Consider the following 18,150-nt stretch of genomic DNA (forward strand, 5'->3'; position numbering starts at 1 on the left):
CACTACAAGCTGTTTATCCGTCATCCTAAAAGGGACAATGCTCTGCGTGAACCCAGGACGGCCCTCAATCCCGCGGTGACCCTACTAAAACAAACTTTCTGAATACCGGTGGTTGGCTTTTGAGATTATCTGCATTCCTCTCGAGCCGATAACGCAGTCTGACTTTTCACAATATAGCCTGCACGGTTTTTCCACTTGTGGCAATGTTGTAAATCTTCTATATTTTCACGTCACTCCGTTTAGTTTGTGTCACCAGATTGCTGGCCCTTCATATCTACCTTTCCAATTACTTTGGAGAGTTTTGGATGGACAAATTTGTGCTTTCATGTCGCGTGTTAGTAGATGAGTTGCTGCTTCTGGCCATGAAAGGAGAGTTTTTAATGAGCTGAGGTGAGGTTAATTGGATCACTAACATGCTCTGAGTCATGTGTCTCTATATGAAATGAAGTCCATTTCTTTAGAGTTTCCCTGGATGTATTTAATAACAAAGCACTTAAGCCAAATTTGGATTTTTTTTAATGAATACATCCAGGGATTGGTTGTTGTTTGTGTTCCTTGAACGCACTGCTGTTTTTTATAATTTTACTCTAAAATTAGCTCCTTGAAAGCTTGCAACCAGTGAAAAAGTTTCCTTTTTTTAAAACGCTGTATTTTTGTACATCTTTTGTATATTTTGCAGACAAAGTTAATTTTTAGCTTCAGGGGGAGAATTCAGAGGGAATGCCAAAAATGACAAGAATGTGAAAAAAAAACAAAAAAAAAAAACATGTTAGTGGACCGAAATATCCTTTTTGGATCGTTTTCAGATGCATAGCTAAAGTACAATAGATGCAAAAATAAAAGGCTTGGATTTCTTTGCTTTCAAAGAAAGAACAAAAAATAAACACCAGTCTCTAGACATGCAGCAGTGATCATCCACAAAAGTTTGAATTGATTTCCTACTTCCCCATCACTATCCTGCTGATTTTTTCTAATTTCAGATGCAACCACAAGGATTGTTACATTCTATTTTATTTATTTTTTTGCAAATGTACATTTGTTGCAGTCTCTTCTTGATCTCCTTTTAGTGAACGGCTGCAGAAACGCCACACTAGAGCACAAATCTTCCTTGAATCTTTAGGCCTTTCATTTACTATTAGGAACTGGATGATGTAAATCTGGTCAGACTAAAAGAGCTTGTAATAAACACTAGTGTAAATGCGTTAAGTTTAGTGTCCTGAACGAAGGGGGAGGTGGTTCAATGGCCCTGACAGTGTAATTATGGGTTGCCGCCACGACACGGCGGCCACCACACTCAAGACTAATTCAATCCATCTTCATTTTCAAGAGCACCGTCCCTACCATTGATGGATAGTTATCATTAGGGAGTGACAAAGCCTTTAAACAAGCGAGGCGTGAGCACTAAAGTGTGCATTTGGGATGTAAAGTCGAGGAGCAGACACACGCTGCAGCCGCATTGGTTGCAGGCAAAAGGGACATAAAGAAGAGGTTCGGGTCAGGGAGCAGGTCGGCATCCTTAACGCAAAAATAACCCACACACACGCAGACGTGGACGAAATGCACTGAGAGGATACCTGTGTGTGTACGTGCACACTTGCACACACAAACAGTTTGGCTCAGTGTGACCCCGACACACAGAGAGGCCGTGGCTCAACTCACCAGCCTTTTATAGCGTGCTGCTCACACTGCTGACAGACACACACACACAAGTCTGGGCAGCGTCTGCAGCAAAAACACAAAACCACAGGCTGTGATTGAGGCTGGCTGGCCTGCTCCTCTGTATTTTCAGTCTATATATTCTGTCCAGCCTGGGCTGTACATCTTAATTATGCACTCTGCCTCATTTCCTAAAAGAACTACTTGTGGAGTTTGCGAGCAGCTTCCTGAAACGAGGCCTGTGCAGCCTATATGGATCCTCACTGCATCCATACTTGACTTTGAAGCTTTGACGCTCCTTCTTTACGTTGTGGATTTTTCCCGCATCAAGCGTTGGCCTCTAAATGTAAAGACATTCTTTAACAATAGTAATGAGAAACTATACAAACAAACACTGGTGTGTTGCAGCTTTGGGGTCGAACATGCACGGTTCACGGTTTTCGATGACTCAATCGCGTTTCCATCAACTGTGGTCAGTGACCTGTCAAAGGCCTGTGTGCTCCACCTCTAAATTAGAGCTCACGCGAGAAGGGTGCGACCGTCACAGTCTGTTAGCCAGAAGGTGGTGCTGCAGAGATGCAGAGCACTGCTTCATCTGTTTCTGGCCAGGATGTGTTTGGTGCTTATTTTTTACAGCAGTCTGGATTTTGTTTTGTTTTAAAAAAAAAAAAAAAAAGTTTGTTTAGTTGTCGACCCGTTTCATTGTGGGTGTCGATTCGGTGGTGGAGAACCGCTGTGAGAGCTTCACATGGAGGAGAGGAGATGCTGCCTCCATGAATGCACAAGATTCTCAGACTAGTGAGCTCTTGTTTACTTGGCTCACTGAGAGCCATGAATGGTTTGATGCACTCTTCCAAAAGCAGTGCATGCACACCCACACAATTAAATCTGATGCTTACTCATGCACATTCCTAATGCGGCATCACACACACACACACTTATGTGACGCTCCTTTGCAGAAGCTTTCACGATCCGTGCACACGCGTGGAGGCATGAGCTCGGCGGCCAACGCGCTGCAGAAGACTGCCTGGCCTGCTTGCAGACCCTGCAGTTTGTTTAGCAACACTCTTTTTGACGACGCCCAAAGGGGGCAATTAAGCCCAATTAGAGCCTGTCAGTTTTATTAAGAGGCGCAGACTGGCCAGGCTCGGGGGCAGTGAGGGGTAGAAGAGGGAGGAGTAACCATGAGAGGGGGGGGGGGGGGGGGGAGTGCAGAACCAATCTACAGCTTGAGAAGCTAGGCAATGAAGGCGGAGAGCAAAGTGCTGCAATTAAACTATAAAACCACCTAAACAGAGATGACAGTTGCTACTAACCAGGGTTGGGTGGTAACCCAACAAACTGGAGGAAAGTGCTTCATCAAGACTTCACATCAAGTTAAGCAGATCCTCATTGATGCCCTCTGTTCCAATGTGCAGAGATTACCAGGAGATTGGCACATAAAAGTTGAATTTAATGATCAGAGAACCTGTTAGGATCAATGGAAGACAAATTCAACTCATCTATAAATACTGACTGGCTCCAGTGAATGGCGACATGTGTGGATGCAGGTGTCACAAAGCCTTTTCGGAAAGGGGTTGGGGGGGGGTGGATGTGTAGTTATGTGATTCTGCCCTGATACATTAGAGTGGGGCTGAAAAGAGCAATACAGCTGGCTCCGAACAAAAAAGTGGAGCATGTCTTTCATCAGCTAATCAAAAAAAAAAAAAATGAACGCAAATGAATGTATCATTGCGCCCCCCCCCTCCCTTTTCCCCTCACAATTCCTTTTCCGTCGACCCCTCCACAAAGATGTTTACAGATAGCTATCATTCCCCCCTCTTTTTCACATTTGCGCTTGGACATGTTTCAAAAGACGGGGCCTTTTCATCTCCCCTCTCGCTGTGAGGAAATTTGCTCCTTAATGGCTTTCAAGACAGGAAGCCCAGACAATAAAATTACAGAAAAAGAAGAAGAAGAAGTGAGAGGAAGACATTGCTCCACCGGGTCTCCCATCAGCATCGTCACCACCCGCTTTTGGTTGTCGCATCCTCTCGCGCAGCCGAGTGCTGCGGCAAGCTGATGCCGTGCCAAGGTGCCAACTGTGCCAGTCATACTGACCTCCATCTGCAGGCAACTCGATACCATCTCTTCAACCGCCGCGCGCTTCCAGTGAATGGGCTCGCTCAGTCACAGTGAAGTCTGAATAGCATTCAAAGCTCAGGCTCGGAATTGTGTTTCAAGTTTCTGCACTGATGTATCCTTTGTTCACAGCTGTTGTGTGTAAAAAAGAAAATAGAAAATCCTTCATCACTGAATTGAATCCTCAAAACGGTTGTACTGCAGGAATGCACAGAGGAACACATTACTGCCAATGAGCAAATCATTCCACCATCGGGCAAATTAGAGCTTATTTTTTACAAGACGTTCTCAATGACCCTCACAGAAGTGAGGCTAAGGACCAGCTCAAATTACTACTAAGATGGTGCCTTGCCAAGTACTAGGCTTCCTATTTTAACCGTATATGTAGGAGTCTGTTTACTCATGTTGTATTCATAATTCCGCCTCCTGCAGGGCATCCGTGTCCACCGAGTGCCCTTGAACATGCCATGAAAAATCTTTCTGCGCCTCAACTAAAAAGAGACCTGAAAGACAGCTACACACGCTTCTGCACAGTTGGATAAAACAAACCTTAACCACACAACTCAACCTCACCAAAGAGCCAGTCTTTTTTTCAAAAGATGTTCAGAAGAGCGCTCGCTTTTATTTTTTTATATATCTCCTCATCTTTGCTTTTTTCTCTCCCTGGGTAAAACAAATGCATCATTTTTCAGTTAAAGGGAGGGAGAGAAAAGAAAAATCTTTACTCCCTTCTCTCCCTCCCATTGTGCCATTTCCGTGTATGGAAGTGCTCCCTCCCATTGATTTTCTCCCAGCCAAGGCCCTTCCCTACATGAGCTGCTTCCTCGCTGGTGTCATCTCCTTGTGCCTTCCTCCTTTTAACTGTGTTTTACTCTTGTGGTATAATGTACAACTGCCGAACCAGCCAAGAGGAGGGGAAAGGCTGATACGTGCGCTCAAAAGTTTTTGGCTATTGATTTCCTTTTGATGCAGATCGGGGGGAAAAAAGGAAAACTGTTCAAAGCTGCAAAAGGCCGTTTTGATCAACACTAGAGTTGAGCCAGTTGGTAATGCTGTTGGCAAATAAATAAATAAAGACAATGCGCATTTTCGCCTCTGATTCTGCAGCCGGACCACCCAGCTTTTCTAGTCAGAGCGCCGCTTTACCTGCAAAAGCGTGCTAATTGGGTAAGGGAAAGTCTGCAGCTGGTTTGCAGCGTCAGGGAGGAGAACCCGCACACACTGGAAAAACAAAAGGACCCAAATGCGGTGGGAATATTCATGGCATCCATTCACTCATGACAGGATGCTGAAATCAAAGGAAGCAGGGAGTCATGAGCGCAGAGACGGAGGAGGAGGCGAGCGTTAGCAGCCAACCTCCGCGGCTCCTCGACCGCAGCTTCTGCACCAACCCACCCCCACCCCCGCCAGCCCTCTGTGATGTGCGTCTGTGTCCACTGGGGGCTACAATTAGCCCATCAAACTCATTCCAGTCGGGACTCCACATCACCTCTCCAATCCCCTTTTCTGAATCTCCAAAGCCTGGGCTCCTCCGAAGAGACAGGCAACTTGTAAGACTAGGGGAGGTAGCCTTTGAAGTGCCAAGTTTTGCAGAGGCCTCCCTTTTTGCTCATATCAAGGCTGAGGATATATAACAATTAAAATGGCGGGAGAGGCGGGCTGACATGGCAGTGTGTGCTCACGGGGGCATGAGCGTGCTTCTGCAGCCAGAACACTGGCCTTTTGCAGGTCAGGGGGTTTTTTACTCAAGTAGTAAGGAGTAGAAAGGGTTGGAGCATTTAACCTAAGATGCATTTTTATGCCAATGCTATACATCTCTTTTGTGGCTCACTTATTATAAAATAATTCATTCACCTTATTAGCCTCTGTATTTACTCCAATCACTAATTGTTTGACTAACAACTCCTTAAATATCCACTCTGCAGAAAATTGTGTTTTTGGTGTTTTCAACACGTTCTTGTGGCATTTTATTGATTATAGAGGACATATATAAATATACGCTCCAATGTTGCTCACCGTTTTTGTTGCACTGGTTTTGTTAGGTTGGGGCTATAAGCTAGAGGAGAGCATGTGAACACAGAGTTCTCAACCACTACTGTCACTCTGCAGAAACTATGTCCTGGAAAACGACACAGGTTTTTTATTTGAGTATGCAGCCTCACGTCACGTATGCACCCAGCCAAGTCCATAGATTACATGATGCAACAGAGGATTACAAAGCCTTTCAGATTGACCTGTCCCTGCAGTCACTCCACCTCTAGCACAAGTGTCTGGATTTACCATTAGAGGTGGAAGACTGTCCGCTTATGCAGATGCACGGCTCCAACATGTGGTTTGCATTAGTGGCTGCAGTGGAGTCTTCCCTGGAGCAGGATTCGGACTCAACATGCCATTTGGAGTCGGTGATTTATTCCCTTTCATAATCCGAAATGCAGGAAATGGACACTATGAATGAATAAGTCACTTGCAGCGCCATCTGCTTCTTTAACCTCGTGTAAAATTTGGAATTATGAGTAAACTGTGTTAATTCCTTTGAGTTGTGGGTGTCTGGCACAGTAAAAGAGGTTCAGTGGAGCCAGATTTACATTTTATTTCCTTCTTTTAATCGTCTTTCTTGAACCTGAAGGTTTCTCCAAATGGCCTCGCTTTATAAGAAAGCCCTAGTAAACAGCTTGAGACATCCAAATACAACATTCCATCAAAAGAGTCATGATTTGACACAGCCAGAGTACTTTACATCACTTCAAAAAAAAAAAGAAGAAAAAGAGATGTTTGGAATATCTCCACAGACCAGATTTCTAGATTTGTCCCCTTCACACATCACCGCCTCGAGTTCTAATGCTGCCGTTTTACAGACACAATCAGCTCCCGCCCACGTCGTGTGTTTTAAACTGAATTCATATGTGGCTGGGGCACAGCAACAACAAGGGTGAGCCCTTTTATTTTGACAAAAAAAAAACAAGAACTGCGACGGCATGAAGGCAAGTAAATTGCACGAATGCAACTAAAGGGAAGTCATGCTTCAAGGAAGTAAGAGGCAGTCACTCCTGCGCCGGTTATCTGGGTTTGTCTTTTTTTTTTTTTTATGATTCAACTGAATGCCAGTGAGAATCAGGCGAGCCATTCATGCCGTCAGTTGATTTAGGCATGCCTCGCTACACACCAATCAGCCCAGTGTCAAACCTCGCCAGCCACGTCTTCCGTCCCAACGCAAGATGGAGACAGTGGCAAAAAGTTCCAATTAAAACGGCCGACATGGTGATGTTTGTGCAGAAAAACAAAAAGATATATATATATATGTGTGTGTTATATATACGTTCCACGACTTTTCAGGAGAAGAAAAGGCCATGAAAAGCTGCCAAGATTTCACAGACAAGGCCCATCCTTAATAATTTTCTCTTTAAGCAAACAAATGGGTAGAAAAAAAAGAAAAAGAGTGTGTATGTAGGCAGAATATTTGAGTGAAGACAGACAGACGAAGCATGTGCGCCTATGGGAGAAGGAACGTCTTGTTATGGAGGAACAGAGCATGTTGCAGATAAGAGGCCGATGTGTTCAAAGGGAAAGGCAGGCCAGGAAAGTGTGCGCCGATTCCACATCATCGCCTTACTGTCCCTTAATGAGCCTGGAGAGGAAGTCTGGTCCACAGAATTTGCCGCCAGAGCTTTTTTATTCAAATCTCACGCAACTGTCACCAATCCAAGTCCGGCCACGCTGTTTACCTTACTCCAGGAGGATGTTAACAAGACAAACGGATGAATAAATATACAAATTATTTGTGTAAAGGAAAGATAAAAATCAGGATTTTTCCTAACTTCATCTCATTTTCCCAGCATGCACTTTGCTGCATCAATAGATGGTGACTAACAGGGATGAAGTCCAATCATTGACTGTATAAGAGAACTGGAAAGGAGCTTACATCCGGCTCCAACAAAGCAAAGTCACTTCAGTCGCCATTTTTACGCCATGGTGGAGCCAGACGACATCAGTAAGCATCTGCGTCAGTCTGAGTCAAAGTTCATATTGCAACCGCTCCAATCAGGAGTGAGCTTGTTGGAAGTCCATACCCCTACCACTTAAAAGCGGGGTTGGGAGAACCTGTCAATCAAATGTTTCGAACATTCAAGGTGGGGGCCAGCGGGCACACCGTACTTTTATGGAGGCAATTGGTCAGTTTATAACTTGAATAGCTTGCAGTAAAGTCAACATTTTATCAACAAAAAAAAGGATTAGGCAAAACTTTCAACAAAAGTCTATGGGACTTAAGTTTCTTGAAACCCATCGAGTATTTCCTGTTTGGAGCATGAGGGGGGGGGGGGGGGGGGGGGGGGGGGGGGTCACTCACTCCAGCTCTCATAAACAGTCTAGGAGTCCAACTCATTTTGACGACTCGTCAGCGTGTCTGATAAAGCACCCAAAAAAAGGGATGATTTTACAGAAAGCCAGATTCCTTTTCACCTCCTGCTGTTGCATGACTGACTTCTCTGACGCTCCAGCAACAGGACAAGTTCTTCTTAAAGGCAGGTAAACAAATACTAATGCAGGTGCACGCCTCGAAACGCATCGCTCGTCTCAAATTGTCGAGACGAAAACAGGAATCCCGACAGAAACAGGGGGGGGAAAGTACTGAAGGAAACTCGATTGGTAGCAAAAATGAGAGTCAGATGACAATTTCTCCCCCAGGCTGAGACAAAAGGAGGGCCTGGCACTCTCAACTGTACCAGACTGAAAAACGAAAAAATGAATAAATAACAACATGCACATCAAAACCACAACCAAACAACCCCCCAAAAAAGGTTAGATAAGTCCTCATTCAAGCTGCAGGGTGGAAGAGAAATCTAATAAATTGGCGAGTTAGAAGTGTTCTGGCAGAACGCGCTTCTTTTTTTGAATATAGAGGAAGGTGACGAAGGGCGACGCTTAATGGCTCAGAAAGCAGATACCCAGTGTTTACCCCTGCAAACTCCAAAGAAAAGCCCCTCTGCTGTTGACACGCGGGTGGGGACAGAAACCCAAATTCGAGGCAGCTTAAGTGCTCTCTGGAATCACTCAGCATTCCAGCGTCTTCAGCACACACATCCACCGAGCTGAAATTTGACTGCGACAGGGTATTCATCCATAACAGCAAATTGTTCTTCTGGGAATTTGGTGGGGCTTCATGTTCTCCCTCCCATCCTTCCCCCAGTTTAGTCCCAGTCTAACTCCCTTTCCAAAAAGCTGTCTCCATTACTTTCACTCTCATGCTGCTTGTTCATAAGTTAAAAAAAAAACAGACACTTGCCAAAGCAATTGTGGTATTTCTCCATCCTAAATCCTTATAAAACCAGACGTATTCCTGAGGCCCCACAGTGATCTGGAGCTTATTAAGAAGAACACATCAATAACTTTTGAATCTCCTCCTGCGTCTAATTTTTTTTCTCTCATTTGTCTTGGAACTGATGCGTTTGGTTTTTATCTCAAGCACAGGTGGCATCTAGTTATGACTGAAATAGAAAATATTCTCTTTAAGTTGATGCAAATTCCATAAGTGAGAATGTATCATGGACCCCAACAAATCAAAAAAATGTGTTTGATTTAAAAAATGTTGGCATGAACATTTTAGTCTATTATGCAATATTTTTTAAAAACTTTTCAAATTCTAAATAGACGTTATACCTTAGTTGTGACTTCGTTGTCACATGCATGTATGCGAGGTTTCTAACTTTGTGGGGTGAAAAAACAAAAGGTTCCTTTCATTTTATTTTTAAACTCCATAAAATAAAAGCCCTGACTACATTTGAGTTTCCCTTAGAGATTTTGTTAGGAACTGACGACTCCAACAACAGTACACTGGATGCTAACAGAAGGAGCAAAATAAACACTTTCCACTGTTTTAACCCGACTAATCTCATAAACTAACAACGTTCTCCTTTTTTGCTTTGTAATTAGTCGGCACATAAAAAGAGAGTTTCTTTTGAAAGATGGAAAGAATGTTGAGCAGAAAATAATTCTTTAAAAGGAATCGATTATCTGGAGAATTTATAGTGCCAGTTAATGGCAACTTAAAGAAACGACTTAAGTTCAGTTTCATGGAAAAGATTAGGTTAGAGGCAGCTGAAACATCAACATTTAGGATTTGCTGAGTAACCAAGTAAAAAGGTAACTTTGTGTCACCCCCCCCTCCACGTTTAATCCCCCCCCCCCCCCCAATCCTCTCTGTGTGGCTCAGCTCCTTCCATGCTTCTGCTGGGAAAAGAGAGAAAAAAATGAGGTCAAGGATCGCCTTACTCCACGCTGCCTCCTTATGGTTACAACTCCTCCCCCTTACCCTCCCCTAACTTCCACGCCTTTCCCTGTCAGCCAGTCTCACTTAAAAACCTCATTCCATCACTGTGGCTAACCCCCCCCCCCCCCCCCTTCCCTTCTTCCCTCCTCCTTCTTTTTCGCTCCCACCCCTTCCTGTGCCCCCGGCCTGGTGCTAATTGGTTAATCTGTTGAACCGTGCCATCCCCAACAATGAGACACCTGGAGCTCTGTCAAAACAAGTTTCCCTGTGAAACAGCCTCCAGTGGGATTACAGTGGCGTGCGGAGCTGCCGCCGCTCACCGGGGCAGGCCGCCGAATCCAGATCGTCCCATCTGGAGGACTTTGTCAAAGATGAGCACACAAACTGTCACTCCGCGAGAAGTGGTGCAAAATAAATCAAGACTACAGAACAATGCGTACAAACCTTTTAACCACGGCTCTTTGTCGAAATATATATAGATCTCAGTCAGGAATATATATTTATATATATAATTATACTGTCGAGACCAGAAGGAGGGGTTTTGGGGGTTTACAAATAAAAAGCTAAAATTGTTCGAACCCACGCTGACTTGGTGCCCACCTCTAGACACGCCCCCAATGCTAGGACGCTAAAACTAAGTAGACAAAGGTGTTTTTGTAAGACGCACACAGAACAACAGAAGGTCACACCCAGCAGTGATCCTGCCAGACCCTGCCAAACAAGTTCTAGCACAGACACTTGAATAAGACAGGGAGGGAACGGAGGCATCGGGTTGACATGAAGTTCCACACAAGACGTTTTTTCATCATTCTTAACCTGTTTTTTTTTAATACTTTGGATCAAAAGCAACAAAACTTCTCCAAAGTGTGTATGAGCATGAAGAAATTGATTAATCAAACAATTTTGGAAGAAATCAAGACTTTTGCTTCACGCTTTACAATGCAATCTCATTTCTAGCTGCAAAATGCATCAGTGAAGCTAATCCAAACAAGTCTGACCGATATCCTCTTTCTATGCCAGTTCTGTTGTCTCACCAGCAGTAACGTCACCTTTAAGCTCCACTTCCTTATTTTTGTAGACAAACTTTTTGCAAGACAATTAAATAACAGAAGGCCGGTCGGTGTCACGTCCCTTAAATATGGTAACCTTTCCTCCACATCTTCAGGCAGCGAAACTGTAATATTACTTCATCTCTGCTTGTGGAGCTCTGTTCCCCAGATTGGGTTAGGAAAGAGCTCGATTCAAAGCAGCTGCGCGAGAAGGAGCAAAACAAAACAGAAAGCCCCCCTTTCTCCTCCTGCTGCAGGATCGTAGGCCAGTTCAAACTCTAAACATACACGTTTTCCTGACAAAAGAAAGATGTTCACCACAGCGGATCCACAAACTGAGAGACATTAAACAAATAATACAACAAAAAAAGAGGCTAAAGAGAGCTACATGTGAGTTCAAAGCCAAATAAAGATGTCAAGAAGCAGAGGAGTTTCTGGAAAATAAATAAATATCAATGTATCATCATCACTTTACTTGCAGCAAAAGCAGCACTGAATAAGCACAAAGCACAACAGCAGCATTTCAAGCATCACCATGATTTAAGGCTTTCTTTGCTTTGATTTATAATCAAGCATCAGTTCATTTTGTGTGTGTGGAATCAGCCAAAATGATGAGTAAGAAATAGAAATTTCCAAGAAGATGTTTGTGGAATTCAAAGGTCTCTCACCAAATGAAATTGGTGAAGGCTCAGATCTGACTGTCCGGGGAATTCCCAGCAGAAGGGCCCCTGAAAGGCAAAGATGGACGTTCCCAAGTCACACAATTATATCAGCTCTCCATCTCTTCTTTATTCTCTTACACACACACACACACACACACACACACACACATATGCACGCATAGATCTACACACAACCCCAGCCCACCAGGTTTTACGTAAAAGCTCCGTGTTCTCCTTAAAAATAATGCATCCCCTGGCATCGTTTATTTATTTTATTTTTTTATTTTAAAGTACTAGCTCGTTCTCTGCGAGCTCCGCTTCCTCCTGGGTGCCTGTTTGGCCCCATTTCTGTTCATTTTATAGAGCGCAAAACAAAACAAAAAAATAAATCGAGGGAAACTTGAACTTCGTTTCGTAACAGAAATAGTGTTTCATGGCAGGTTGGTATAACAATGTTTCGCTTTAACAGAACATTTGTTCAAACCATCATAGATGATGAAGAATGGCTGAAAGACGTGTAGATCTTAAATGTCTTTAAAAAAACAAAAAACGGTTAAAATTTGCATACATATGTGTTTTTTTAAGCTCTTAAGTCAGTTTTCGGGCTCTACGTCCGAAATGTGCAGCCAGTGAACGTGCATTGAAAGTCAAACAAGTTGAACTTTGACCAATCAGGGACTTGAATTTGGTAGTGGTGAATGGGTATACGACTCGCCAGAATAACATGACACCGAGTATTGCTGTGAAAGAAAAAGCCCGGACTAAGATTTGCTAGATTTGCACCGCGTCTACATTTCGCACCAAGCCTCTTCTAACTGTAGGTACATGCACTAGAATTCGGTAGTTCATTCAAGAACCCAGTTCAGCGTAGCACAGAATGTAGCATTTGACGTCTTCTGCCACGTTTGGGTTCAAATGCCGCAGGGATACAACTCTAAACGCATAATTTATGCTTTTAGTGAGACTTTTTCTCAATTATCAGTTCATCACACAGAAATGATTAATCTGCATCATCTTTCGAAGTTTCTTTAAGAATAAGGTAATGCAATCACACTGTCCCTAAAAGCAAGGAGTCGCACCTTAAACAGATATCATGGAATGACAGGACAGGAAGTGAGAGGAAATGACATTTTGATTTTGCTAGGAGGAAGGGAAAGACGTGAAGAAGTCAAAAAGAACAAAAAAAGCGGGAAAGAAGCAACAGGGTCTTTTATTACTGAAGGGCCCCAGTACCTAAAAGCTACTGAGCACTCGGATTACTGGGGTTTATTTGTTCTCATGCTTGACCCTAAGGCCAACAAGATAGCTGCTTATAAAAAGCTTGACAGGGACAGTTTGGTTGTTGGTGAAATGCTCACACACACAGCTACAAATGTCCATTACTGTAGTACATGTGCCCGTCTTTTATTTATTTAAATTTTAGTGACAGACTCCTCAGGGTTTCTTTAGTTCACAGTCAAAACCAAAAACAGGGGAATTAAAAGCTACTATCAATGAAAGGTTCTTTGTCAAATCAAATTGTGCAATTATGTTTGCTCGTAGTCTTGCTGCGAGTTAAGACAACACTGAGTGGATTGTCTGTGCGAATGAGCTGCCATCCAGAATCCTGGAGCGATACAATGACTGAGGTGCTTTCATTCTCATTGTCAGGAGTTCCCAGGCCTGACGCTACGTCTCGACTGCTTCAGATTTTTTGGCCCTGTCCAGTGATGCAAGCGTGACCCTGGGAACAAACCCCTCCTCTGATATAAACAGGGACAGTAAGCAGACAGGAGCAACAGGCTGCATCTTAGGAGCTGAATCCACACCAGAATGACCAAATCCCACTTCTATCAGGATGAAACGCTTCAACTATTCTGAACCTGCATACTGAGAATGTTCTTTAGAATAAGAGAAAGTGTAAGAACCGATCCTGTTCTGGAGATTTGTCCTGCAGCAAAGGTTGGATGCAGAGATGCATGCACTGAAAGAAGACAAAAGGGGTTATTTGGACAAAAGCTTAAAATGCAGCAGCTTTGGGTCAGCATTCAGGACATAGAAAGCCTCCAAGGTGAAGTCTGCGGACAGTGCGTGGGTGGCGCTTGTTGACCACGGGGTCGTTCATTAACAACGGGGAACGCCGGGCCTCTCTTCGTCCTGCACAATTGTCTGGGTAGTCCAGGTGCAAAGCCTATTCAGACCTCAGGAAGCCCCCTCTTCTCCATTCTCCTTAAGGGCAGACGAAGCAAAGGGTCCGGGAAAGTGGATGGGTGTTATGTTCTCTACAGTAACTTCTTCAAAACAATTCTGGTATTTTATATGGTAAATAGCGAACATAAGAAGGCTCTAAGCGTGACGTAACAGGTTACTGTATTGGTAAAGGCTCAAGTGGGAGGTCCTGCAGGCTGTAAATATGGCCAAATTCCATCACTTCCTCCTCGCTAATTATCATTCATGTTAGACAAACCCCCTCCTGCCTTTCTTCCAATCCACGCTTCACTACCTCTGATACACACAATAACACACAGTGAGGTGCAGTTGGGAAATGGTTAACACTCCAGTCATCCCCTGCTGCCAGAGAAAGCCCACTAAACAACAGAGACATTGTTTGACCCGAGCTTAACTCTAGAATCTGAGGCTGTGTGTGTTTGTGTGTGCGCACATGGTCGTCATAGAACGGTGTGTGTGTAGGGTGGGCATGCTCCCTTCCCCCCGGCCAATACAGAGGAGAGCAAATTAATACATGGGATTTGGTACGAATGACTTGAGTTTATCATGGGTTCAAACCCAAAAGCGTAAAAAGTTGGATAACATAATCGTGAGAAAAAGTTTGATTTCTCTCAGGCTAATGATCCTTTAGTCTGCACGTATTCTCTTGTTAACTGTTGATACGCCATTAAAAATTGTTACATGTTCTTGATGGAGGACAACCATAAAGAAAATTACGCTCAAAATTGCATTTCTGAGTATTTCTTTATTTAAATCACTGTGAATCTGGAGCAGACGGAAAAAAACGGTTAGAAAAAGATTGTAGGGCGGGACACAAGCTTTTTTGTGGCACTGGTAATGTTGAGTTGGGGGTGTGAGGAGCTGTAAGCTAGCGGGAGAGCGTGTAAACGCACGGGCGACGGGAAATGGGGGCGGGCGTGCTCCACATACGGCAACAGTCCTATCCACAACGGGTGTAATGAACTCCTGCCGCTCTGCAGAAACTATGTCCTAGAATGTTTTTTCTTTATTTTAGCTAAAAAAATGGCGTAATCATAATTAAAAGACCACTAGGAATACTTTATAAAGAGATGTATTTTTTATTTACCACGCCTAATGAAAACCTTTGATTTTTACATCCATTTTAGGTTTTTAGAACATTAAAAAAAAAACGTTACATTTTCTCACAGGTGCAGCTTGAAGCTTAAATGTTTCTCAGAGTCTCACCCTCAAAAAGTGCACATCAATAGCTGGATAAATATTGAATAACTTTCAGCCAGTGGCAGAAAAGTTCAGCAGCGGCAGGTTTTCAGGCTGCCTGTGGGGAGGTTAGGCACTTCAAAGAGGGCTGGCGTGGCCTCCTTTGGTGGCATGGTCAACAGGGCACCCGGCTCACCCTCAGAAAGTCCAGCCTGAAGAGAAGCCACTTCCTCCTCCATCTACCGAGCTAACCGCATGTCTGGATGTTGGTCCCTTCTCCCTCCAGCTTCTCCCTCATTTCCTTCTCTCTATAGTGGTCTCTTATTGTTTCAGCTGTTTGGGTCACTTCAGATGTTTGTCACCTAGCAGGTCGTTCAACGGCTCCTTATCGCTACCAGCCTGCACGCGCTCCAGGCGCTCCAGGCGCTCAAACGTTTCTCTGCATTCGTAGACAAGAAGACGCTACTGTTTAGAACCAAACTCCTGGAGAAGAAGGACCACGCAGGAAACGAAAGCCTCCCCCAAAAATCAAATATGTCCATCTCATCGGAGAGCACCTCCATCCCAGTCAGAGGTGCATGCTGGAGCAGAAAAAGCAGACGCACCTGAACTTCACGTTCAATTACATCACTCGCACTAACAGAGAGAAACGCCGCCACGCTTCTGATCTTACCAGCCTCCATTTCAAACAGATCACACTCAGTAACATGACCACAGTTATTACAATAGACTTTTTTTTTGCTTTGGGTTTCTTTTTTTTTGTCACATGTATTTATGTTGCGCACATTATAGGTTTAACAACCCTCGGATAACTGAAGTGAGCTTTTGATTTGCTTTTTATTTGCTTTCTGAAAATTAGAGCCTGGAGAGCAAAATAAATAAACCAAAGAAAAGCGTGTAAATTTTAGATCCGGAGTGATCAATCAACAAATCCAACAGCCAAGTCTGCAAAAAAAAAAAAAATCTTCTTTCATCGGACAACAAGCAAAGCGGTTCACCTCATTTTAAGAAGAAAAAAAAACCTGACGGAAAAGTTTAAGCCTCCCACAGAAAACCACTTTCCATTAAACCCAATGTTGTGGTTTTACATTTATTGAGCAAAATGTGTATTCTGGTCTTGGTCTTTCAGGTTTCTGTGTTTTTTACGTATCAATTACCGTTTTATTTTTTTGTACAACTCATCTGAATCACATCAGCTTCATCATTGCCCTGACCCAGTTTTATAATGCGCTTTTATTTAATTGAACAGAAATGACTTGAACAACCAAATTGCCCCTTAAAATTCGTAACAGAAAAAAAAATTACAGCTGAAGTTCCTTCTTCACATCCTTCTCCTCGGAGTGATTTAAATTCAGGCGCACGGCAGGAGATTGCGTTTACTGCCATATGACTCACATCAGGACGAAACCTTAAATATTTACCTGCAGCATTTGCTGCCTACGAGCAGTTTAATGATTTCATAGGAGCTGGAAGGCTCTCTCAGCGTCTCCTAAAATAATAAGAGTAGGAACGTGCGCTGAACTCTCAGGTATAAAAATAACACAAACATCATTTGGGGGAGATAAAGGACTGACGGTTTGGGGGGGGTGGGGGCTTGTGTTGTTCAGACCAACACAGACGCCACTTTTGTTCTAAACTTTTGACAAGGTTTCTGTTTGAAATAAGCCCTTCCCGCTATTTTCAGACGTGCTCGACTTGAACGGGACGACTCAAAGGTGGCTGAGGTTTTGCGAGCTTTTGATTTGCGAGGAAGTTTACTGCAGACCATAAAAGCCAATGAACTGATGTGACTCAGAGGGACACGGCGTCTTGTCAGAATAATCTGGGCGATAAACAAATGGTCGTTACCTTTAGCTGCGGAGCCTTAACGGCATTTGGTTGGGTTGCTGCAGCAGACAAAGCGTTATCACAGCAGAGCATGCGCTGGATGTACAATCGTAAAATAAAATAAAAAAAAAGGCCTCAAGCTAACGTGCATTTTAAAAGTCCAAAAAACTTAAGAAAGAACTGCGTGGCCCCGGTCCCTATGGGTTCCCAACTTAATACTGATTTGTTTTCCTCTCAACCTTTTCACTGACTTCCTGTAAACTTGCATCTTTCAGCAACTTTACATTAAGAACTTCTCACATATCGATATGCCTGAGGTGGATGCTCTGTTATTGGTGTGTAATCCCCCCTATGGCTGCCCAGTAAGATCTTTTACTGAAGCACAGCTCCACAGCCAGTGTAATCTTAGTCAAAAAGACGCCTACACTTCCTGTTTTCCTGCCTCCGCTGCCCTGCGTTCGTTTATTTTCATGGAAAAGTTGTCAGCATGAGGTCAGTTCTCCGTAATCATCTAACTCTGTGCAAGCCTAGCCTGGGAGTTATCATTTTCTCTGAGAATACAGGTGACAAGCCTGTTCAAAGAACAATCTTATTTTTTTATTTTTTATTTTTTGCAGCTGCCACCCTTCGAATGCTTCCCTTCTGATCACCTAACCCACGTCTACCAAAGGTCGCAATATGCAAATATGAGAGAGCAGATTTATAAAAAAAAAAAAAAAAAAGATTGTGTGTTAGTGATCAAGCGTCCAAACGACAAAACGGACAAGAGAAAGGAAGCAGTTCTGTTCTGGTCTTTCATAGGGGGAAAAAAGGAGAGGAAGAGCTAGTGGAAAAAGAGGAAAAGTACCAAGTGGAGTGCTACTTACAACAATGTGTGCCGGTGACGGGGACCTGGCATCTTTAAGTGCTTGTCTACTTTGAAGACCTCCTGGTTGAACATCTAGCAGGGGCCATTTCATCTGTAGATACTGAATGAAGGAAAAGGAAACAGAATGGAAGGAAAGAAAAAAAACATGTTAACAATGCAGAAAGCAAAAACCAAAAGAACAAATCAAAAGTAGGACAGAAAATAAATAAAAAACAAAGAGGGAGAGAGAGACGACACTTCTTGGCACAAGCACAGGAGTGGAAACTTAAAACATGGAGACGAAAATAAGAACTTTTGAGGCAGATGGAAGGATGG

At 43.5% G+C, this 18,150-nt stretch overlaps 1 protein-coding gene across 23 annotated transcripts in view; it reads right to left on the reverse strand.

The window, feature by feature from the left end:
• Positions 1-18,150, reverse strand: part of tcf7l2 (transcription factor 7 like 2) — an 82,981-nt gene that overhangs the window by 34,083 nt on the left and 30,748 nt on the right. For 13 of the 23 annotated variants that reach the window (XM_023949751.1, XM_023949756.1, XM_023949757.1 and 10 more), the window contains exons 4-5: positions 17,834-17,935; positions 11,760-11,819 (exon numbers count right to left, since the gene is read on the reverse strand). The exons of 3 other annotated variants lie outside the window; for them this stretch is intronic. In XM_023949751.1, coding sequence (XP_023805519.1) covers positions 11,760-11,819; positions 17,834-17,935 — 162 coding nt within the window. The remainder of the gene's footprint in view (positions 1-11,759; positions 11,820-17,833; positions 17,936-18,150) is intronic. 7 more of the 23 variants (XM_023949758.1, XM_023949765.1, XM_023949764.1 and 4 more) reach the window with 1 other exon arrangement.

This window comes from Oryzias latipes, chromosome 19 (genome assembly GCF_002234675.1).
Source record: "Oryzias latipes chromosome 19, ASM223467v1".
Lineage (NCBI taxonomy): Eukaryota > Metazoa > Chordata > Actinopteri > Beloniformes > Adrianichthyidae > Oryzias > Oryzias latipes.